Source organism: Triturus cristatus, chromosome 7, assembly GCF_964204655.1.
Source record: "Triturus cristatus chromosome 7, aTriCri1.1, whole genome shotgun sequence".
Classification (NCBI taxonomy): Eukaryota; Metazoa; Chordata; class Amphibia; order Caudata; family Salamandridae; genus Triturus; species Triturus cristatus.
Genome location: NC_140590.1, coordinates 580,373,428 through 580,398,336, shown reverse-complemented (window position 1 = coordinate 580,398,336; position 24,909 = coordinate 580,373,428). Strand labels below are relative to the sequence as shown.

General features: G+C 43.4%; 1 protein-coding gene across 2 annotated transcripts in view; it reads left to right on the top strand.

The window, feature by feature from the left end:
* Nucleotides 1-404: 404 nt before the first annotated feature.
* LUC7L3 (LUC7 like 3 pre-mRNA splicing factor) overlaps nt 405-24,909 on the top strand; it is a 200,642-nt gene continuing 176,137 nt past the window's right edge. For both annotated transcript variants that reach the window (XR_014966556.1, XM_085617151.1), the window contains exon 1: nt 405-590. Coding sequence is in view for 1 of the 2 variants with exons in the window: in XM_085617151.1 (XP_085473277.1) it covers nt 492-590 (99 nt within the window). In the remaining variant the exon portion in view is untranslated. The remainder of the gene's footprint in view (nt 591-24,909) is intronic.

The following is a 24,909-nucleotide window of genomic DNA, read 5'->3' as shown; positions in this document are numbered from 1 at the left end:
GCGCGCTCTAGCCTTCACTGCTCATGTTTACTAGCAACGGACTTCAAAATACAGTTGTATTCTGGGAGAAGAAATGAGCCGCCTCCGAAGGGAAATCGTACTAAGCGCTCACCCCTATTAACTGAATCTCCGTCAAATAATTAGTGTATTTTTTGATCCGTTCAAAAGGAATCAGAAAGAACGTGCTGTTTTTTTGTGGAACATCTTCATGGACCTGTGTTTTGTAGTATTCTAAAATATACATGTAGTTGCGTTCAAAAAGATACCACAAATAATATGAGTATGAAACAAGTTTGATATGGGTTACCATCCCTAAGGCTCCGAAAAATCATGTAGTCACAGTACAACTTCAAAATGGCCCCTTTATTTGCACATTTTATTAGTCCTCTGTCGGCGTCGACGCCACTCGTGCCACCATTTTCTTGTGTTTCAGTCACAGTCTGAGGCTTCAGGTACGCGAACAGTTTGAGCTGGAGTACGTGGGCTGAATTATGTTGTCAGCCGCTCAGCTACTCGACGAGTTGATGGGCAGGGACCGTAACCTGGCTCCTGACGAGAAGAGTTGTAACGTTCGCTGGGATCACGAGACTGTGAGTGCTGCCACTGTTAGCTATGCCAGACCTCCTTCCCTGGACCCCAGGCTTTGTCGGGCCAATAGAGGGTTACATGGAAACATACTGGGAGAAGTAGATGCATACATAGAAAACCCAGCCTCCAGTGAGCTATTTTGTTCATTGCCATGTGCTAGTCAACTACTTTGCTTTCTTCTGATATTCGCTGGCGTTGAATGCCGGTTCAAATTTACGCTCTTGGCTTACCCTTTAGTGTTTTTTTTTTTTCAGGACACGCCTAGATAGCTGTCTCTTTAAGACCGTTTTGCCGGGTGTTTTGGGCCATGTGGGCTGGAGTGGTGGAATCTTTTGTAGGTTGTGTCGCAAGAGAAGTAAGTGACAGTGTGGGTAGGTGAAGGGTCATTTGATGGATCGTGGGGACTTGACTTTAAACTGTGCAGCAGTTTGATAACAGTACATGAAAGCCATGTCTTTTTGAACCCAGGCCATTGTCTAGCCAATCTACAGTGGCTCTGCAACTGAAAGCTTGCATACCCTTTCCATAGAAAGCATTTTCAGTACTTCAACTAAAATAGAACATTAGGAAAGACTAGTCTCAATTTTCTTCTTTTCTGTTGTGATGCTTAAATTCAAGATTACCGGTTATGCTCCTGATGATTTCTTTAATCACTGGCCGTCTCTCGTTCCAGCGTACACGCATGCATTCAGAAGCTTTCCCTCCTGGAAGACTGGCTGCATTGTCTGGACTACCAGCGCAGATCCCGATATTGCACAGACCCTGTTCCTGGCCTGAGCGCCTTTAAACATACGATCCTTCACTTCCACAATTACCCCTTAGGCTTCCTTAATCACAGACGTCAGTTTCATTCTTGATTACGACTTGAGATTCTTTCAACTTATTTTACACATCTTTACATAAATTACACCCTCAAACTGGGGGGGGGGGGATCCGGTTTCATCTAACTAACATTTACATAGTTGTATTCACTGTTCTAGCTTAGAAAAACGTCAGGTGTCTGTTTTGAGTTGTGCAGTGTTTTGTTTTCGGACTTTGTTTTGAATTGTCTTGTTATGTTAGGGTGCCATCGTGGCGTGTGACATTGGGTTACCGACTCATATTTGAAGCTTTTCGTGCTGAAGTTTTAGTGTTTTACAAAGTGAGGCAGGGATTCCAGGCCTGATAGTCAATATTGGTGCATCATAGTTTTTCTAACGCTTCTTTTTTGTGCTTATTTAATAAAACACTGCACATCTATAGAAATAATTTGAAATCATTGACATCGTTATACAAAATCAACGTAGGTGCCTTAACCATGTGTGTAATGCTTTCCTAGAAACATTGATCGAGTATCGCCTATTCTCATTTTAATCCCTCATACACAAGCACTATGTTGAATATCTTGAACATGTTTTATTAAATGTGCAGAAGCGCGATAAACACCGGGATTGCACTAAAGTATGTTTCGCACCTTGAAGTCTTTATTCATATCTCATCGCTTCACCGGTTGTTTCTGACCTGCAGAGGATAGAACACCTAGTGGGGACTCGTTTATTTCACATACACTCTACAGTTCTTACCTGTGTGCCCTTTAGATCTTGTCCAGAAGTACCCGTGGTCTACTTTCGGTTTTGGAGAGTTCAGAAAAGTGCACGCATTTGCCATACAAAACTAACCCGCTTGCATTTGTTTTGTTACTACCTCTCTAGGGTTGTTTCTGCAGAAATTCTGTCCCTGCAACTCATTGTAGCAGCAGGTTATGAATGATTTAGCATGCCCTGTGTTAATTATTGGAGGTTGGCAATGAAGCCCCCTCTAAGTACTTCCGAAGTCTCAGGAGAGAGCCTTTGGGCTGCATAAACGTCATTGATTTATTTTACTGTTGTTCTTTCTACAGGTGAACACTTAAAGTATGGTGTGTCCTAGTAGTGCTAGCAGTCACTACTGCGGTTTCTCTAGTTGTTCATGATTTATATTGGGTTTTTACAGATTCTCTACTCCATTATTTTTATTATTTCACATTATTAAATATGCTAATGTACAGTTCTGTTATTTACATCGAGGCCTTAGATGTGCATTCACCTTTAAATCCTGACTTCAGGGCTCCTCCCGCTTTCCACGCAGTTTATTTAATCTACCGCCAAGAGATCGGACAAGAGCTGCTCTGAGCTGGAAAGATTCTTCGAAGAGTGCCCTAGCTGTCGTGTTGACTTTTGTTTTTAATCGTTTTTCTCAGAGCTCTTTTAACCTTAATTTGATAAAGTGAGCATTTTTCGTATTTTTTTTTTAACTTTTTTTTTTTTTGCAACAATAAAAACATATTGTCAACGATACAGCATATAGGGTCATTCCTTCGTTTTTGTTGTTGATACTTGGTACAGGTGGCAGCATTGGAGATAGACAATCACAATAGGGGTACATAATCATCCTTGTCTATAACACAGTGAGGAACAGGCATGGGATAAACCAAATGCATATAGGCTGTAAATTTTTAGCATTAATTCTCCCGGCCTCCATTATCAAGTTGGCCTTCCTCATCCGACCTGCTTTCCCCGCTCTCTGGAGTGTTGTGAGTGGATGCATCCCCTTCCATTAACCCAAAGTTCTCGCGATTCCATCAGATCAGCTTGTAGTTTTTCGTCCCTACGTGTAAGTTTCATATGTGCTTCTTCGGCTAGTGTCCACTCACGCACATCCTTAAGCCAGACTGGCAATTCCGGACCTCTCTGTCCCATCCATGTTATGGCCAGCCTACGTCTAGCTAACACTAGCATTAATTGTAGTAATTTATAAGGCAGTTTCCGTTTCTTGGGATTCCGTACGGATGCTAATAGGCAATACAAAGGCTCTGGCCTCAACTGAAGGCCTGTAGCTTCACTAATCCTGTAGACCACTCCCGTCCAGAACTGCCTAATCAATGAATACTCCCCATGCCAGGTGAAGAAAATCTGCATTTTCTGCAGTGCACCTCTGCCATCAACCATCCCTGTCAAGTGAAATGCGTTTTAATGTTACCGGCGTTGAGTAAGTGCGATGTAAGAAATTGAAGTGTGTCAATTTAAACCTAGCTTTGCAGGAGACGGTGCGTTTAAGTGCACCTACGTATGCCCACTGTTTCTCTTCCAACTGGGTGCCTAGATCTTTCGCCCAGGCAGCCCACGATGGTGGCACCGGGGGTGTGCAGTCCTGTTTCATGGCTTTTATTGGAGGTAGATCATTTTGCGACCAGTACCACACGTGAGTAGGATATCTAATGTTGTCACATTTCTTTTTAACTTTGTACCCATCTAGTCATCTCGTTCACCTTCCTTAATATTTCATGAGCTGTTTTCTCGCCCATCTATTTTCTTTTATAAACCTCGCCGTCCACCAGTCCGGCTGGGATTCCACAGTTTCTTAATACATTCATTATTGTTTTCCTTTAACACAAGTTCAAGGACGCTTGGCACCTCTAAGCTTCTCCATGTTGGTGATTTCTGTCTTTTGCTGCGCTTAAGAAGAGTTGTTGAGTCTTTCTTTCCTTTCTTCTATGGTGTTCGGGTTAAATGGTTGTGCTTGGTAATTTCATAGCTATGAAACAGCCTCATGTCACGTTAGTGGTGTTTCACTGGTGCGGATAGTTGCCATATAGCCAATCTTGCTAGTTCAACCAACGCCACTAAGCACGCTGGAAGTTATACATTCAGAAGTCCCATTATAATAACAAGACTACAAATCCAACAATGCATTGGGAGCGTTGACAACTATTCAGTGGGCTGCTAGAATCACGTTCCGTGGGCTCTTTAATTATAATGCAAAGGGGGGTCATTTAGAGCCGTTCACTAGTGTTAACAGGGGAGTACGCTGCGTTTATGCTTGTTCTATCACCAGTGCCCATTACAAAAGAAGGGACAACTTTGTTAACACCTGTGTTTGAGAGGTTATGTTTTACTGCATGCTGTCTGGTGCTAGTTTTATGAGCAAAATACTGCTCTAGTGGTACTAAGGAAAGACAAATGGACAGAAATGCAATTTGTAAACCGTATCAGCCTTGATCTGTGAATGAGGCAGAAAAACTGCACAAATATCTGTGGCAAGGTGGGACAGACCCCATGTCACGCGTGAACCCTTAACCAGCCCTAGATGGTTAAGCACTTTTCATGCAGAATTTATAAACTCACGATTGCAGCGGAAACCAAAACATAACTGCAAGTCCCAGAATGCAAAGTGCTGTTGGCTAAAAAAAAGCCAAGAACGGTAGAAGGCACCACACGGTATACACCCACTTGGACGGCATGGACATGTAAGCTCCTCATGCCCAAATAACAATGGGTTTTCTAACCAGAATTTTTTAGCATTCATTGTTAGGCCACAAAAAAAATAAACAACCTGCGCTACTTACCTACAACCACCTATGGTTACTAATTCTCACACTTTTGTGGAATGCATCTTTTTCAAGTGAGACTCTCACGGAGTTTACTCTGTTTGAAAAACGGGCCATTGTTGACAAAGGAAAAGCAATGCCAGCCTACAAAGAGGTCTCCACATGGTACCTGACTCTGACCTCTGTGAGAGAGGTCAGTGCCTCTCCAGCTTTCTCCGAGAATTCTGACATTTCTCTCGCTTTAGCATGTTCCTCACAGCTGTGTGCAGGGTTTGTGAACAAGGACTTTAAGTGTTAGACACAGTACAGCAGTTTCTAAAGCCACAATCCCAAAGTAATGAATGAGCCATGGCACATTTTTAGGCCGAGCCTGGGCATCGCATGCTCTGCCAGGCATGCTGTATTGTAGTATGGACTTGAAGCCCCTCCCACTCTCTGCCCATATTTGTCATTGGCTTGTGTCATTGTCTTTCGTAAATGCTGCCTTCTGATTCGTTAAAAGGTGTCCCTCCTTAGTACCGCATTGCCTTCATTTGTAACCACCCATGAGGACTGTTCCTTTTTTTAGGTCTCGCCAGGCGTGGGAGCGCGCATGCGCGCCTCGCCAGCGAGAGCTATAGTCATCAAGGCAGTTTCAAGAAGGAGACTTGAAGCCCCGCCCCTCATTTTCATTGGGTAGCGTCAGCGTTTATGTTAAACGCTGGTTTCCCATTGAAAAGGATGGTTTTCGGTTGCCGTCCTTTCGCCTTTTGGTTCGTTCCATCTGGACTGGCTCGTCTGCTTTGCGGATGTTGCAAAGCAATTTCTTATCTTTAGGAGGCGTGTTAGATAAACACGCCGTGAGAGTCAGTCCGGATGGTCCGTCTCAAAAGGAGACAGGGCGCCGTGTGTTTATTTTTGCATCGCGCTTTCACTTTAAAGTGAAAGCGCAATGCAAAAATAAACAGCGCTGCATTCCCGCAATGGTGAGCGCTTGTTATTTCTTTACTTTCTGCCGTGAATGCCGATGGCTGCCGATCGTCATTGCGTGCTCTTGGGTGCTTACGGGTAATTGTTCTGCCGCTCGTTACTGCTTGCTCTTGCACGCTCTCATGCATAATTGTTTCCTCCTGTAGGCATTTATCCATAGAGTTTGCCTCAAAAGCATTTTGCATTCCACTTTATAACATTGTGCTATTGGCTATTATTGCTTTACCAATGCTTGTTTAACTAAAGCACGCGCTTATGCGTAATTGTTTCCTTCTGTAGGTGTTCATCCATAGTTTGCCTCATAAAAGCATTTTGCATTCCGCTTATAAGGTAGTGCTCTTGGCAATTCTTGCTTTGCCAATGCTTACTTTACTAAAGCACCCAGCGTAAGAATCACGCTTTTAAACACATTGTAGAGTTTAGGAACCGTGCCACAGGCGCAACACCTGGCCCTCGTGAATACTAAGGCGGAAGTTTGATGTTTGGATGGCTACGGAGAACCACTCCTTCGAGTCGCCACAGGTGACGCTGTTTGCTCCACCCCCAGCAATGGAGAATCACACCTTGACGGTTCGCTAACGACCTCGCTGAGAGAATCCCTTGTTTTTCGGCTGCCCGTAGATTTTTGAATAGACGCTGCAGACACGGAAGGAGTCGGAGTTGAAGCGCATGTTGGGCTCCGCGAACTCGCGGTAAAACGCTGTATCAGGAATCAAAATCTTTTCTTCTTTCGGAGGAGCTTGCGTCAGCCTGATTAAGAGGACGCAAAACGCCGAGAGTGGATTTCGGAAGCAGGTGTCAACCGCCGGTACTGGGATGACGTTCGCGGCACCCCTCGAACTGACGAAGGGGGGAGCCGAGGTCATTGAAAACCCTGCCTCACCTGAACCCACCGGGTTTTTTTGACTGACATCAGGACGGATTGCAGAGTACAGAGTGCAATCCTGAAGTCCCGTGAAGAGTTCCGTGAAAAGCTGCACGTCAAAAGGTATGGAGGAGTTAAAGGGGGTCCTGAGATATAAGAGGGATAAGTGAGACAAGGAGAAAAAAAACAACCTAGAAGATAAAAAAAAAAAATGGGTAAACCCCCGAAGCATTCTAATGTGGTTACTAAGATCGACTCCGCAGCCCACTTCAAGGCTAAAACACGCTTAGCCCAGGTAAGAGAAACTGCATGGCTGGCCAATAAGGAATATACCACCAATCCCTATGGCCTGGATAGTGCCCTCGAGAGCTCAGAGGAGGTCCCTCCCTTAGCGTCCCCGGAACGGGAGGTACTGGTGGCAGATCAGACCAGCGCCGCATCAAATCTGATAGAAGTCCCACCTTCAACCTCTAATATACAACAGGAGAGTTCATTATTTGATGGTCATAAAAAAGAACTAAATGCAGCAAAGGAATTTCCACTGTTTCAAAAGAAAACAACTCTACATCCTTTACATCCTCCCTCTCTAAGCCCAACCACTAAAACATCAAAAGTGCCATCAGTGTCACCAGAGGACCTAGATACATAGGACCAGGCAAGACCTCAATGCCCTCGGTTACCTATCCAGACCCAGTTATTGTCCATAAAAAATAACTCTACCTTTCAGGAGCTAGATCAATGTCAAGGCCGAGATTCTCTAGTATCATTAAGTCTTGTAGAAATGACTGCTCCCAGCTCGATCCAGTCAAAGCTACTTGGATCCTCAGAAGAAGGTAACAAGACACAAGTAAAAGTCTCTTTAAACCCGATGGCTCCTCATTCCCAACTTCAGCCCCAACCTCGACCTCTGCCCCAGGTTCAACTGTAGATAGGGGGTTTATTTTACCAGGAAAATATTATTGTTGAAAATCCGAATTTGGGCAGCCTGGAATCTCAAAGTAACTCCAGTCAAAGGGCGGAAATATCAGGAATCTATCAGATGGACATCAGAGACATGCTGAACTTAATATTGGAAGAGGAGGTTTGTGAAATGAAAAAAAACTCAAACAGGAGATTGCCTCTCTGCACCAACGGCTAGGTAAAATTGAAGAGGTAATGGCATGCTTCCCAATTAAACTCCAAGAAGCGGAAGCTAGAATTTCATTATTAGAAGATCAAATGAATACAATTATTGGGGAAGTAAAAGAGGCAGCAAAAAACAAAAGCTATCTGGAGAACAAACTTGAGGAATTTGAAAACCATTCTCGGAGGTCAAACCTCTGAATAGTGGGGGTCCCAGAAGGAATCGAAGGGTCTCAAACCCAGCAATGAGTCTATTCCTTTATTAGGCAGAAAGTTCTTCCGGAATTCGAAGGAGACCTTCCCATTACCAGGGCCATCGAGTTCCGGCTCATCCCTTCCCTAATTCTAAGCTACCACGAACAATCTTGCTGAACTTTGCAGACTTTCGTATTAAGGAGCGAATTTTAATAATGGCGATTCAGCAGAAGCAGTTTTTTGTAAATGAAACTTCTAAATGTCGCATTTTCTCTGATATGACTGCTGCTGCGGCGCGTAGGAGAAAATAATTTGTCACGATTCTTCATTTGTTTAAATCCCACGGCGCTCAAGCATCAATTGCTCAACAGTCAAAGCTGCGGGTTTTGGTTAAGGGGACATTTTGTGTGTTTTCTGATTTGAAAGAGGCTCAGGTATTTCTAAACGAGATCTCGCGTGGATCTTGTGTTCAAGGTAATAGCATAAAAACCCTGGCCTTTTATACTCGAAAAGGGGCTCTGCCCGACTACAGCGCTAAGGTGTGTTTGCTACTCATGTGATTCTGAATTTTTCCTTTCCTTTGCTGGGGGCAGCAGGGTCACCTAGGGTGTAGTTACATGACACCCAGGAGGTTCAATGGGTGGGTCGAAATGTGGCTAGTGTTTTTTTTTCCACATTTCGATGGGCGGGTTCCTTTTTCATGGAGTGGGAAGGGAGGGGTGTGGGAAGGGCTCGCAGCAGGAAAAAGAGCAGTAGCACTAGGTACAGATAGTAAGAAATTAAGAGATTTGTTATTGAGTAAACCGGAAAGTTACTCAAGAAATAGCAGCAGCAATAGAAACTAGTAAATGTAAGATCCTGTCAGTCAACGCCAATGGAATTCTTAATAAACGTAAATATGGCGCTCTCATTAGATGGCTGACCTCGTTTAACCCCTAAGTCTTGTTTCTCCGAGAGACCAATGTAAAATCCAATTCCCCAAAATTGTTTTTACCCAGGGTCTTTTCTGATTGTCTTTTTTTTTTTTTTTTTTTTTTGCGTTCGCAGGCCTCGCTATGAGAGGAGTTGCTATCTGCTTTTCCAAAAAACTACCCTGGGAATTTGGACAAGTTCGCAGGGTTCCACAGGGGAGGTGGATATGGGTGGAAACTAAATTGAAGGGAAAGATTTTAAACTTCGTAAATTATTATGGTCCTGTTTTGGACGATACCTCAAAGTTGGTTAAAATTAATGAGCTCTTTAGGGGATCCCCTGGGCAGATTATTATAGGTGGCGATTTTATTTTTATACAGGATTTAAGAAAGGACACCTCCAAAAAAAGAAAGAAAAAAAAAATTGTGGATGGCATTAAACCAGAATACCAATTATTAGCTCCCTGGCGAAATATAAATCCCGACAAGAATTCTTTTACTTGCTACTCGCACAGTTTTCAAACTGCTTCCCGAATTGATTTATTTCTTGCATCAAGATCCCTTCGGGATTTAAAGGCAGACATCGGGAGTAATCCCTTTCCTGATCATGTGTATATAGGGCTCGAACTCGTACTTGGTGGGGGAGCAGAGAGCGTCCCAGGTGGCAGCTGGACCGCCGCCTCCTCCAGGATCAAGATTGGGTTAAGAGCTTTAGAGAGTGGATCTCTAAATATTTTAAGATCAATGATAATACAGCAGAACCCTTTTCTGTATGTGGTGGGTTCAAGGCTGCAGCTCGCGGACAAATAATTTCCTATGCGGCAGCTCAATCTAGCGCTCGGCGGCTTAAAATAGCAGAATTACAAGCAGCGGTCGGAGAGGAACATGCTCACCAGATCCAGCTGCATCCTCATCGTCTCGAGCAGGCTAGAAAGGCTCTGAGGAATTTTTTTGTTTTTGAAGAGATTTGTAGTTCCCAGCTGTATCCATAAAGGGTGTACGAAGATAGCCAGCTGGTTGGTAAGCTATTTGCCAATTCTACAAGAATCGGCTATAATATCAAAAGCGATAGACCCTAAGACCGGATTAGAAGTAGCTAATGGTGAGGAGATCCCACAGATCTTTTTAGAGCATTTTCAGCAACTTTATACTACAGAATATTCGGTAGGGGAGGAATCTATCCAGGAATATTTTGCAAACGTGAACATCCCTAGAATCTCTGACAGCCGGATCAATCAGCTTGGATCTGATCTAGAATTCGTCGAGATTTTGGAATCCATCAAAGCAACAGCCGGTGCAAAGGGCATGTGGGGAGGATGGCTTCCCCATCGAATTTTATAAAACTTTTTCAAAAGAATAAATTTCACCTCTGACAAAATTATTTAATTATATTAAAAAGGGTGGCCAGGTGCCCTTTATTTTTTTTTTATTTTTTTTTGAGGCGATAATTGTGTCCTTTTTAAAGAAAGATAAAAACCCTATGGATGTCAACTCTTATAGGCCTATCAGTCTCCTGAATTCTGACTATAAGATTTTAATGAAGGTATGGGCTAGGCGTTTTTTATTTGCTGCACAGGAGACAATCCACAAAGACCGGACCGGTTTTATAGCAGGAAGATCTATGGCAGCTAACACTGAGTTTTTAATATAGGCCTTGGATTATTTTAACGCCAATTCTATTCCGGCCTGCATTATGATGGTCGATGCGGAAAAAGCATTTGACTTGGTAAATTGGAAAACCCTGTTCTTTGCCCTCGGTCAATTTGGTTTCCCTCCCCAGGTCGTTACCATGCTACACAACATCTATCAAGGGGCCTCGGCCCAAGTAGTAGTAAATATGAAACGTGCGGGCATGGTAAAAGGGCATGGTAAAAATAAACCGGTGGACAAGACAAGGTTGCCCGCTGTTGCCATTGCTTTTTACCTTTTTTATAGAACCATTGGTAATTAAAATGCAAAATAATGCTGCTATTCGACCTCCAATCTCTGGTATGGCGAAGCTGAAACTTTTTGCTGACTTTATTATTTTATACTTGAACCCCAGCAAAGATAATTTGGAAATGGTATTGAGCGAATTTAGGAATTTCGAGTTAATGGGGGCTACAAAATAAACTCTAGTAAAACTGAAGTTTTGGCTCTCAATACAGATTTAAATTTTTCTCCATCTTGTCTGAGGGCTCAAGCCACAAAGTCGGACCCAATTAGATATCTGGGGATTTATGTGTCCAACCAATATCAACAACTATATAAACTGAATTATTTAAGGATGAAAGAAAAAATTAGGAGACTTTTAGAACAATGGCTTTTACTCCCTTGGTGGGAAGAGTTTCATTAATTAAAAATGTCCATACTTCCGTTACCTATCTTTGTTTTTATAAATGTCCCAATAAAAATACATGTCTTTTTTTTTTTTTTTTTTTAAGAAATGGAAACTCTGATTAGAGAGCTTGTTTGGGGAAAGAAAGTCGCAAGGGTTAAATCGACAGTATTACAATTATCGACTGCACGAGGGGGTTTAGCCTTGCCTCATTTAAGAACTTACTATGAGGCCGCATTTTTAGATCTATTGGCGAGTTTGTTGGGATCTAAGTCCATCAGAGAGAGCTTCTTTATTGACAAAATGACACAGGAAACAGGATCTCAAACTCAAGTGTTTTTAAAAACTTCCAAAAAAAACTAGATATAAGACCTTGAAGGACTACTCTCTTAGACTCCAGTCCTTCTTTAAAAAGTTGGGCTTCTCCGGTCTACAGTACCTGAGACTGGGAGAATGTACTAGTCTCGGCCTTCAGATCCGATTAAGCCATATGAATAATTGGGAAGGATGTGGGCTAGGGGAGTTAAGATACTTTTGTATTCAAAATAGGGTGATCTCCTGGCAGGAGGTAGTGTCAAGGGCTAGGAGTTTAAGGAAACCTACAAATTGTCCATTTAAAAAAAAAAAAAAAAAAATACCAGTGATATTTTTGATACTCCTAAAACGGGGTAGGGAATTGGTATTGTTTGTTACAAGATCAGGGTCAACTACCCTTGATAGAGAATCATTTGGAAAAAATAGTTCGCGAGACAATGTATTTTTTCCATAAATGAATGGAAAGCCTTATGCCTCTTAGGAAGTAAATCGCTGCGTGCAGCAAACTTCAAAAGGATGGCCTTCCTATCCCGATGGATTGCCTACCTAACTCCGGAAGCACTGGAAAAAAGATACCCGGATGCCGAAAATAGGTGCTTCTGATGCCAGGCGGATGGAGAGGGGGGCTGGCATCATATTTTTTTTACATGTCCAAGGTTGAGGCCTTTTTGGGAGGCAATTTTTCTTGATCTAGGTCAGGCAATCTGGGAAGAGAATTGAACCGGAGGATGCGGCGGCTCTGTTTGGATTATGTAGAAATAGAATGAATTTGACAGTGGTCGAGGCAGCTTTTCTATTTATTTCTTGCACTGTAGCCCGTTCTCTAATTCTTCAAAATTGGAATTCTAGGGATCTTCCTACCCATGCGAAATGGCTTAATAAAATGAAAAGGACAAGGGATTTAGAAAAGCTTATGCAAGACGGGTGGGAGCTATCAGGAAATTTACAAAAAATTCTAAGTTTTTAAGTAACTTAGAAACCCTAAGGAGTGATCATATTTGCCTGTGGTAATAGCTTATATGTCACATTATTTCTTTTTATTTATTTAAGTAGTCCAATACTGATACTTTGCTATTCAGCAGTTTAATATAAAAAGCACTCACACTTTTTTTCTATTGCACTTTAATGCACTTTTTGCACATTGCTATGTTGCAACTATTTCTGATTTTTATATTGATCATCTGCTTTAGCCTTCTTTTTTTAACCCCTTGCGTGCGGGTTTATTTCTCCCGCTGTGCGGGAGAAATAAACGGCGTTCGCAATCAGGACGGCTCCCAGCTGTCGTGCGCACTCGCCCACCGTAATGCACGACGGCCGGGAGCAGTCGTGCACACACAAGGGGTTAAAGGGAAAAAAAGAATTGTCATGGAAAGAAGCGGTCATATCAATGTTAACATGGTTTTTATGCTTGCTCTGATTGTAATATGTATATCATGTTCTAAATGCTCTGCTCAATAAAATAAAAAGACTAAGGTGGAAGGGAAGGTAGGTCAGAATACATACAGCACAGGAAGCATGGCGGAGACAGGGCGCAGTTGGCGTGTGTTCTATTACTGGAGCTTTCTGTCCGTTGTCTTCCAAATACTTCAACTTTGCGAAAACCCTCATTGACAAACTGAACAAATTTCGTTCTGTTGTGAATCCACCAGCAACCAATATGAAGTTCATGGTGAGTATAGGTTAATGCGTGTTCGTGAGATTAAATAGTCCGAACGCACCTCCCAATCGGTAAAGGTTGCAGTCGATTGCTCTTTGACTTTACAGTGATGGTTTTTGGTCTCTAAAAAGTCAATGCTTTTTAACTTTTATTTACAGTGCAAATCAACAGGTAAAACACAGTTTTTTCCTGATGCAAAGGCTTCCTACTTGATATGAATGTATGTTAACTCAACCTGTAATCGTAGTAAATGGACCAATAAAACAATTATCTGTTGGAAAAAAACCGCATATTTAATACCAGTCTGGAAGGGTTCAACTTAAAAATGTGTTCTAACTCGATTAGCACTGAAAATGAAGTATAGAAAGGCATGGGCGGGTTTGAGGAGTTCAATCATTTACTCGAATAGAACGCTTGTACTGCCAGGACCGCTTTAGAATCGTAGGAATCTTTCGAGGAGAAAAGGGGAAGGAGCAAAGTGACGAGGTAAAATTGTGCTTTTGTGACTGCCGAGTGAAAACTTTAACCCTGTTGAAATATTTGATGGCTGTTACTGATGTTAATCGGCCTTTGCATTGAGCAAGATTTGTACTTTCAATATTTCTGTGACTAAAGTTGGTGTTTAAACATGCTATAACTTTTCACTGTATGAACTGTAAATACTTGAACAGTCATAGAGCAGCTTCAACAATAATACATAACAGAGCTATTGACATTGTAAATAATAATGCCTTTTGTTTGTGTTCTAAAAGCCTGCAAGTAGCGGTGCGTAAATACGCAATTTGTACTTTGAGGCTTTTCTTAACACACAAATAAAAGGCATTGTCATTTACAATGCCAATAGCTCAACACTCGTAAATGCTAGACCTATTGCATTGCAAATGCTTGCCTTTGGTTGTTCTACAGTAGATTTTATCTATTCAGAAAGCACTATTTTCTTTAATGAGTTTCTCCTACTGCCGACACAGCATGCTTTCCTACCACATTCAGTGCGCCCAGTGCGCATTTGCGGGGCGCTTTTACAAAAAAAAAAACATTTGTTTGTAAACTTGACAGACAAATGCTTTTTTTGGTAAAAGTGCCCCATACCGCGCTTTCACTTTAATAGCAGCTGCGGGCCTTTCTTTAGACACGGCTTGTCTAAATAAAGGGGCATGGCCTCTATTAACATGAAAGCGCAGCATGAGGTGCTTGTAAACAAGCATTTACAATTCAATAAGTCTCGCATTTTAGAGACTCTGACCTATTGGTATTATAAATGACAATGCATTTACTTCTGGGTTTTTAAACACATAAATAAAAGACATTGTCATTTACAATGCCAGTAGCCTAAAATCTCAATTGTGAGGCCTATTGCATTGCAAATGCTTGTTACCAAACAGCACTAGCTGGCTTTTCTCAAAAAGACCTATTGTCAGCTTACAGTGGATTTATAGCCCGCCCATTGCTTACCAGTTGTTGGCTTTGTTATTGTCATTAGCATGCTTCTTATTTATTAGCTTGTATGAGCTTCCTTCCTCTTCTTGTGTTTGTCCCTCTTGTGAATTTGTGTCCTTCCGCTGCTTTCTTTTCGGGCACTCCTTGAGTGCATGTGTTTCCTAGATGTCTCTCTCATGTACTCCTCTTCCTCCCTCTGCCATGCTCCATGTTCTCTCTCGTCTGCTTCTCCCCTACCTCTTCTGTGATGCACTCATCCACATGTGCTTCTCCCATAGGAGTTGTATTTCGCCCATGTGCTTCTCGCCCCGCCAGAGCCACATTTCTTTCTCTCTCGCCTGTTTACTTGTCTCTCCCCTGCGATCCATGTTATGCTCTGTCTTGTTTGCTTCCCCCACCTGCATACATGCCTGTTTACAAAATATTTTTAGTGTGTGGGAAGGGGACTGGGCCGTGGTTGGGGCGGGGTCTGGTGCTGAGATCCTTCTAAAAGGTACACTTTCTCCCCCAGCTCACAAAGCCCCCCCCCCTCCCAAAAATGCTGAGGGTCATTAGGCTGTTGCCAATGTCCTGGGTGTTTTCACACCTTTTAGGGAAATCGGTTGCTTACGGTCTCCGAAAAAAAAGCTGAAAAATCCACTGATTTACAGTGGATTTTCAGCTCATTTTCCCTACCATAGTGAGATTTCAGCTCCTCACCCAGATGACTGTGTGAAGTGAGCCTAAATCGTGTGACACAAAGTGGCACCATGTTAGTTGGCAGGTCTGCACCTGTTCCCTCAATGTTGCTTCACCCCATTCTCGCCCTCCCTGTAGCTTCCATTGTTTTGCTTTCGCCTCTCCATACCAGGTTAAAAAAAATGTTTTCACGCTTTTTGTTCTTTTCATTCACTGGTCCACCTCCCCATTTTCAGCTTTGTTTTCACTTTCCTTTACCCCCAGCTCCTCCCTTACTTCTGCAACCCTCCTTGTTCACCATGTTCTGTTGCCCACACAGCCCTCCTCTCCTCATTGCTTCCCCTTCCCTCTGTCCCATTTCATTTTTTTTTCTTTTTTCAGATGCCTGATAGTTGCAATTTGCTACTGGTCTGCTGTTTTCTTGAACAAGCACTTTTGTGACTTAAAAAAAAAAAATTCACAACTCCTAATAGGCGCCCGCCATCTTGGGACAGTATGAAATAAAAAACAATTACTGCTGCCTCATGATGCATAGGTGCACATGCTTGGCAAAGCTTGCATTCATATTAGTCCGGTCGCATGCATGCATCAGCTACCGTATAGTCGAACATAAATGGCCACCACAGCGTCATGATGCATATGTGTGCATTGCGTTGAGCCCAGCATTTTTTTTTTGCTTTTGTCAAACACCGTCTAACACATTTCCAAGGCTAGTTATAGTTTCTTGGAGCATAGTCCATTCCAAACCTATTAACATATTTAAATGCCACTATCAGTTGTTCAAAAATAATTCTTTAAAGAAATACTTCTCAATGTAGTGCTAAATTTGCCTATTAATGTCAAAGCTTCTTAGTTAAAGAAATGTGCTTTTTTGAATTTTGAAAAGACGTTCATCATATTTTGATTAACTAGCACAGAAGTCCATCCATGGATGTATGTGGCTGTTGAAGTATCAGTAGATGTTTTAGCATCCATGATAATATGCTGCATGACTAAATACTTGTAAGGTCCCAAAGGTGAGACCTATTGGCTTGGCCAATGCTTGTTTAAGTGTATAGGAGTTCTGCACAGGACTACGTCTCCTGTATTGTTTATTATTGGTATGAGTGTACATTTGTCATGCTCCTATCCTACCACACTAGAATGTTGAGTAATAGGGCGATTGTTATGTCGCAAATTACACTTTTGGGGTTGTTGCTAGTGTTGATGGGCCTAGTTTTTGTCATGCTGTTAGCAAAGTGTGCTAAGAGGACTTAGTTGCCGTTTTAGTCCAGCATTATGAATCCTTGAGAAAGTGCAGCGTACGTTGAGAGGAATGTTTTTTGGTTTATTCTGGTTAAAACAGTACCTAGATACCAGAGTAATGCTTTTATGATTCCAAATAGTGCTTGGACAGTGGTTTCCTTATTGGCAGCAAAGAGGATGTCAGTTATGGCAAATTGTGTTGTTGTTGTGATGGTGGGGCATTTCTTATCTGTTTTGAGTTTTTTTTTTTTTTAACAGAGATTCAAGACAACTGGGACTATAGTAGTAGGGGACACGATTGCCCACCACCCTCTCTTAATGTAAAGTAGTCTGAAGTCATACCACTGGTCTTTGTTAGCTTTCAGACTTTATTGGGGAGGCGCAGAGGGGCACTCCATCAAGGTAGTAACCTAGGTTAGCTTTATATACATAGCCCCACTTGGTCTGTCCATGACAAACTATTGAAGATCTTTTCAGCATCCAAGGCTAGTGGAGGGGAAGTATGTTTTCTGCCTAATTTACGTGTGCTATAAGGGGACTGTTGTCGTGTCACTAGACATTCTTCCTTTCATAAGTCCTGTTTGGGCAGGTGACATAAATACACTGAATTATTGATTAATCATTCAATTTTGCCATATCGTTTTCCATTTAGACTTTGAGTGAGTTCAGGCAACAGTTTACCAATTCGGACTGATATTTTACATTTTGTGGGATTAGGTTGGTGGAGGCATTAACAGCTGAACCGAAGGCTTCAGCAGAGGATAAGCAGAAGTCAATTGGGTATTTGAAGTTGGTAGCGTTAATATATTTTTGTTTTAAACTTCAATGTAAGTATTTAGACATGTGGCCCCTAACTACTGGGAGAGTATGAAGGGTTTTTGAGGATTAACCTTTCTGGAAAGAGGTGCTAAAAATATCAATGTGTTGTTCAGAGGCTGTTTAGTTTGTTGTGAAAGCGGTACAAAAGGGGGTGGTGATGGACGGAGCGTCAGAACCAATCAAACACTCACACCCAGTCAACAGATCTGGGTTTGATCCATCACCGTTCTTTAGCCCACTCTGCCACCCCAGATCAGTTTGTTGTGAAATGCAGACATTGGTGGTACCTACTTGTTTTAGTAGGTACATACTTAGTTTTTACTTGTTGAAAGGTCTTGAAAGTTTTTAGAGTTTCTCCAATAGATTTTTTTCTTCGAAATCCCATTCAAAATGGAGCTGAGTGTCTGCTCCAGTTATTTGACTTGTTCGCTGTTTGAGATCCCAGCAGAGCCATCTCAAGCTTTAGAAAATTTAAATAGCATTACTTTCGAAAAACCCTTGGTAGCAAATTCTTAATAAAGTAAATGGTTTCTGAATTCTGCTTTAATCTAAGCATTACATTTTACGTGTGGCACTGTGTATGTATAGCGGGACATTTTTTTGTCTCAGCCTGGGTCACTTCCCTTGTATTAAGGTACTTTTGAAGTAAAGACCTACAGATTAGAATTTCACTAGTGGAGACTCCTCAGATCACAGTGCAAGTCTGTTTATTGGTTCACAGATTGTTTACTCTGGGTGCTACTTAACTTGTGTAATCATCCCATTTTTAAAGTACATTTTGAGTAATTGTGTAAGTTTCTTAACTCTTATAGAAATAAATATTTTTTTCTTTGTATGTTTATATGTAGTTTGAATTCTAAGCAATTCTGCTGGCAGAATTCCTTCATTTCAAATGGCACAAATTTTAATCTGGAATTTCAGCAGGGACAACGTAGTCCAAGTTTGGTAAATAATGCGACCTCTAACTTGACTGCTCTTTTTTTGCTGCTGGTGCTAAGCCTGTTTTTTGAGGTTTCAACATGGTAAGGATTCACACTTCCATAATTGTTTTTTTGTAATTTCATTTTTTTTTAGGTCGAGCCTAGAGCCAGTGCGCATGTGCTGCTCTGCGAGATTTGTTGTGGCGTAGTATGAAATAGAAGCCCCGAGAACTCTCCGCCCGTATTTGTCATTGGCTTGTGTCATTGGCTTGGGCCATTGTCTTTCGTAAATGCTGGGTTCTGATTAGTAAAGAGGCTTGTTAGTTCCTCCTTAGTACCACCTTGTCTACACTTGTAACCTCCCATGGCGACTGGCCCTTTTACTTCGGTTGTTACACGGTACGTTGTCTTTAGTCTATGAGCACTACTTTCATTAATGAGTTTACCTCTTTCAATAACACTGGTGCCCGCTTTCACTTTAACCCAGGCGCCCAGCATTCTCAATCCCCCACCCACCTGTCGCTGTTTAATCTCGCTTCGTTGCCCTAGTGTCTGTTTCTCCCCCTCCCACCATCCAGGAGACCGTCTACTTGCCGCTATCCTTGTTTATTTATGTTTTTCCAGAACTTCGGATAGATTTACAGATTTCTTTTATAGAGGAAGTTGCAGCAGAACGTAGTGCTCCTGGACCTTGCATGCCGGGCTGGATGATGATGTATGGGCTTTGCAGGGGTCTGTGATATTTTGTGCATTCATGTCTCTATCTGCTCGTTTCTTCCTGCAATACTGTGGTCTGCATCCACAGTCTCTCCTCATGTCCCCCCCCTCCCCAACCACACAGTAGCTTTGTATGCTGTTATGAGTTGTCGTTGTCCCCGTCTCCTAAATTGCGAAGAGCAGTTGCAGTACCATGCTGTTCTCCGTGCCCTTTCGTGCAATTTATAGCGCTTCGTGCCTATGTGTAGTGTCCACGTAGAATCATTTATGGAGGTTTGTTCAACAAGTTGTTCTTTACAGGGCAATACTGTGGGGGGCGCTCATGTTTGTTTCACACACGAATAGCTTCCAGAAAGCCGCCTTGTACATCTGTCCACTTTCGGAAGTTCTTGTATGGCTCTCACCTTTCAGCCTTTGGCTAGACTCCTATTTCAAAACAGCTGTAAACTTTCTGAAATAAAAAAGGTGTTCTAGTCAATGCCTTGATGTTTCCCTTTTACATAGCTGCAAAACTATGAATACAGACCTTGGCAAGGGCTGAGGGGCCGTAGAAAACAAGCATTTGCAATTCAATAGGTCTTGCATTTATGCAAGTTCGAGCTATTGTAAATGACAATGCCTTTTATTTATGTTTTCGGTTTTTAAAACTTAAATATAAGGCATTGTCATTTACAGAAGTCATAAGGCGGCCTCGGAGGCGATCCCGCGTAAGTCACCTTTTTATGATAGCACGCTAGGAAAGGTGAACATTTGTTGTATAGCCCGTTGTTGTATAGCCCTTTGTCTCACAGAACACTATTTTTGTCGTAAAACTAGCCTGATTAGGCGGAGTTATTTTTGTTTTGTCTAAAAGCGTTTCTCAGTGCCACCAATTTTTCAATACCGTTGATATGTGAAAGAAGTGGGAGGTGTTGATCGCTTGGTCCACTGGCCGTAACACAGATGGTATACTTTTTTTTCTGGTATCCTGGATGCCATTCGGACATATAGGGAAAAAGATTTGGACCTGGGAGTTTAGATGTAACCTGTGTTTGCCCAAGAGGGGCCTGTGGTTTTCTAGTTATTCCCTTTCTTCCACACACCATTGTTATTGTCTTTGTCCTGGAGGCGATATTGACAGAATATTAGACTCCCTTAGTCTTGTGTACCGTGCAGAGCTTCCCCTGGCCACAGGATAGCCTGCGTTAGGAGCTGTCTAAGAGATTTTTGACAATGTCATCATTTTTTCTCTGGCAATTTTTTATTGTTGAGATTGATATAAGGTAAATGTGATGTTGTAGTGCTGTTAAGACAAAACAGTTTTCAGTAATTAAGGGCTGATTAGGCGGCGGGTGCACTTACGTCCGCCCACCACCCTATTGGAAACGGGACCGCCCGACAGGCAGTCCTGACAGGCATTACAATACGACCGCCACCATGTCAGTTGCAATGCTTATCTTTTGCATTGTGGTGGGTGCTGCTGGTGGCAGGATCTGCTGCAATCCAAAATGGGGACACCTGATATATCCCTGCACTACGTGGCAGGCACTATGCCCCCCCCCCCCCCCCCCCAACCCCACAGCTTAGGGCCAGGTTAGAAGGGGGTCCGTCTACGGGCCCCCAAATTCCCTTTCCACCTGCCTTTTCATGGTGGTCGGAAAGGGACATCCTAATCCCTACGGCGGTGCCTGGTAGGCACCGCCACCGTTGTAGGAATATGGTTTCGCTCCGGCGCGCCGGCAAGCTCAAGAAGCTCGTCTGATGCATGGCGGTCGGTCTTTCCGACCGCCACCTATCCTGCCATGGTAATGTGGCAGGTGGATATCGTAGTTCTGATGGTGGTGGCACTGCCACCGACGGGCTGTTGGTAGCGGTCCAACCTTAATCGGCCCTTAAGTATAGTGTTTTTGTTGATGACCCAATGTTTCATATGAGGGTACTACTATTTCTCACAAACTGTATTTGATGCCTAGAGTCAATATCGTTGAGATACTGTTTCATTTTGACAGTTACACTTTTTCAATGTTTCAACCCTTCATATGCATTATTTGTGTTTCGGAAATGTTCATGTTGAATTGTTGATGCATCGGTAGATAGCACTGACCTTGTAGTAATTATAAGCAATAACCCTGTGTATATTTTCCCCACGATTAGCTCAAAACCAAAGATTCCCTAAAACAGAGAAGCTAAGGTGTATCTTGACCTCTAAAACTACCAAACTTATCCTGGAGTCACCATTAAAGCAGGTTCCCTACACAGGCTAAACAATGTAACCAGTTTTGCCAAGAATGGCACTCACAAACATAGGCACATGCATTTCCAGGGCGAAGGAGGGAACTTTAGACATTAACACAATTAAACGCATGAGAACACACATGCAAACCAAATACACAGGTCAAAAGAAAGACAGAAGATCGGCATTATTAGAGCTATGGGCTATTTTTGAGGACGGGCGCATCGACTGTCCTGCACTACAGATAGCAAGTAGAACATCAGCACCCCCCCCCCCCCCACCACCATATGCAGGTATGGAAGTGCTCTTGCCCACTTTCCCCGCATTAGGATACTCCAATCCGCCAGTTAAAGTCAGCAAGCCCCCTACTGAACAACAAACGGTTAGGCCCAGGCATGAGAGACTAAGAGATCAGGAGGCCCAGGCAGTCCCAACACAACCCAAGTATGGTGCAAGGGCTCCAACAAGTTCAACCACCACTCCCCCGTCAGTCGCGCTCGAGATATAGAACCCCAGCAGCATGGAGAACATGCACTCCCACTGGTTGAGGTGAACACACATGAGTGACTGGGAGATTTGTGATGGTTCTAGACAGTGATACAACTAGCAGGAGCGAGGAATGGGCCTCCCAGTCCCCCGGGATCCGATGACTCAGGTGGCGTTACAGGATTTGCTCAGGTAGAGGAGGAAACAGAGCGAATGTGAGGGCAAAGCTCAACGAAAAATAACTGCATAGTTCAGAGAGTTAAGGAGGCAACCCAGATGGAATTTGGAAAAAATGTGTGAGCTAAGGAGGGAGAGAAAGAACTTGCGCTTAGGAAGCACAGTGGGAAACAGAGCAGCGTGCCCCTTCCCCCCCAAGTGGGTAGTGCAGGGGTAGGTAGGTACATGGCACTGGTAAGGGATGAATCAGAGGTAGAATTAGATGAGGCTTCTGGCTGGGATCCAAGCCTTTCTAAATTTTCAACGTAGGAGAGGGGCTGACCGGGAAATAAGAGACCAGGGTAATCTTGTGCTGACCTAATAAGACATAGGAAAAACAAGATGGCACCTTTGCGCACGGACGAGGGGAGCAGTGATGAAGACGTATGCTGTTCCAGCCAAATTCACGGGATAGATAGATGGATAGATAGACTGACTCCAAGGGAGATAGTGGCCAGAGAGGATAGCGTGATTTTTGCGCAGCCATTCTGCTAGCCCACTGGACCAAGGGAAAAGACCAGTACGATAGACCTGTGCCTTAGAGGGATCCTTTGAATCACAGGACATGGCCATAGCGGAAGACTGCATCTGGCATGGCGGAGATCCCAAGTGGAACTTTCCCTACATGCAAGAATGCCTAAAAAGATGGAAATGCCATGTTGGGGAGAAATCAGTAGAGCTACCCAAAATAAGAATGTACCTGCTTTTACAGAAGGGCATGTCGGGGACCACCTATGTGCTGTGGGCTGAAATGGATAAGGAAGGGCTAGGGACAAAGTTCCCGCCATTGCTAGATGAAGCGGGGAAATAGATCTATATTTTGAGAAGAACACAGCAGAAGTAAATGTAGCAATAGGCGATATCTACAATCTTCTAAGTAGTCTTATCGGAAAGCAGACTAACATGATTTTTGCTCGAGCTCGCATACCAGCAAGTATGCTGACAAAGCATTACTGGGCAGCATTCAATTCATACAGGCACCAAATAAGGACGGTCCTGAGGGAGATGTTCCTTGACAGCCCTGGCGTAGGAGGGTTAATGGCAGGAACTATGATGGCAGGGGAAATTATTATTTTTTTTTTTTTGGGATGGGGTGAGGGAGCGATGGGAACAAGAAACAGGACAGCCGTGGACTGATACTGGCCCACAAGTCACATTCTTTTACAAAGTTCTCAAAAGGGTCTGTCCACTGAGAAAGCAGATTGGACAGCGTGGTGGGGTTAGACACCGAACCCTGGCAGGAGATACAATCCTATATATTGCATTACCACAACAAGACTGGTGCCATTTGCAAGAAACGTGCAAATGGCACTAGTCTTAAAGGGGGCTCCAATGGAAAATCCCAGAGGGTTTCAACCTAGCTATAGCGGCAGAGACCAGGGAGGTTGGCAGCAACCAGACCCTAGGGAATGTTACTATTTCCACAGAATGGGCCACCTGGCAGACAGCTGCTGGCCAAAAAGCAACCACGATGGGCCAGGCCCAGTCACCACTAAATCCTCATCCACAAAACCAAGCCCAGGAAACCCGAATGCACCTTGCATTCAGGCGCCACACCACTGCAATAGAGATCAGGTAGTTCGACAAATACATGGCAACAGCAACCACAGACGGAACTCAGCCCATCGGGGACCGTGGCCACAGCCTCGGCACGGAGGGGTAACTGTCTGGGGAGGTAATCCATTCACACAAACACAGTCCAAATGTGCAGTAAGATAAACCCCCAGAGTAAATACCTACCATTCACCCACATCACAAGAACCAAAACCAAAAGAAGGGCCAGTGAGAGAATGTTGGGAATACAAACGTTTACTTGCATCTGGGGATTCAGAGCTGCTGTGTGTGTTCTGTCGATTGGGTACTCTCACTAGAGTTCGCCATTAAGGGCGCCTGTGGGAGCCAAGGCTCTACTCTGCTGCTGATCCACCAGGGTCGGGTTGGCTGGCCATGGGGAGGGTAGTCTGACTAGGGGGCAGGGTGGGTTCCAGACAAAGTACTTAAAAACAGGCACCCAGGTCCTGTTTAGAAAATCAAATAGGGTCAGGCTCCCATCACTAAGTCAAAAGGTCCCCATTCTCAGGCATCTAGCCCCAGACCAACATTCCTTCGTGCCTCCAAAAACTAAAAGCCTCTGGCCAAATGAAACTCCCCTTTTAATTGTAAAACAAAGCTGTCCTGAAGTGACTGGAGCCAGGATTCCCAGTACGCCAGGGGTAGGGAAGATCCCATAACCTCCACAGCACACGCACATGAACCAATAAGTTGCGAGGCGCCCACATGGCATAGTCGGTGGAATGGTTTACCAGACGTCCCAGAATTTTGAGGCCGTCCCGGACCAGTCGTCTTCCCTAGATAAAGTTTGGCGAGGGTTCTTGGCCCTCTGTTCCCCACGCACTTATGATCCCGGCGGTATTTTCTTGTCTTTCCTTCGGGTTTTTCAAATCTCTAAAGTCTGATCGATGTGCCGTACCCCTCCAAAGTTGCAACAAGAGCATGTCCGCTGAACCCTACGATAAGATTAAGGATTATGGAGGAGCAGAGTGGGGTTATAAAAATTGGACGGGGTACTAGACAAGGATGCCCATGCTCCCCACTACTCTTCGCATTTTACATAGATGGGTTTATAAGAAAGATGGAGTCAAATAGAAATATTATGCCTGTTGTCCTGAACGGACATGAAACGAAAATCTTAGGGTACGCGGATGATTTAGCTGTAATATCTGCGGATCCGGCGACAGCTCTACCAGAGAGAGAACGAGAAGCAATAGCCTATGGGGCGCTCTCAGGGTATAAACTAAATGAGAGTAAAACTCAAATAGTAGTTAATAAAAAGGTAAGGATGGTAGATAAAAGAATAACAGATTCAGCCACCTACTTAGGGATAATAATAACCTC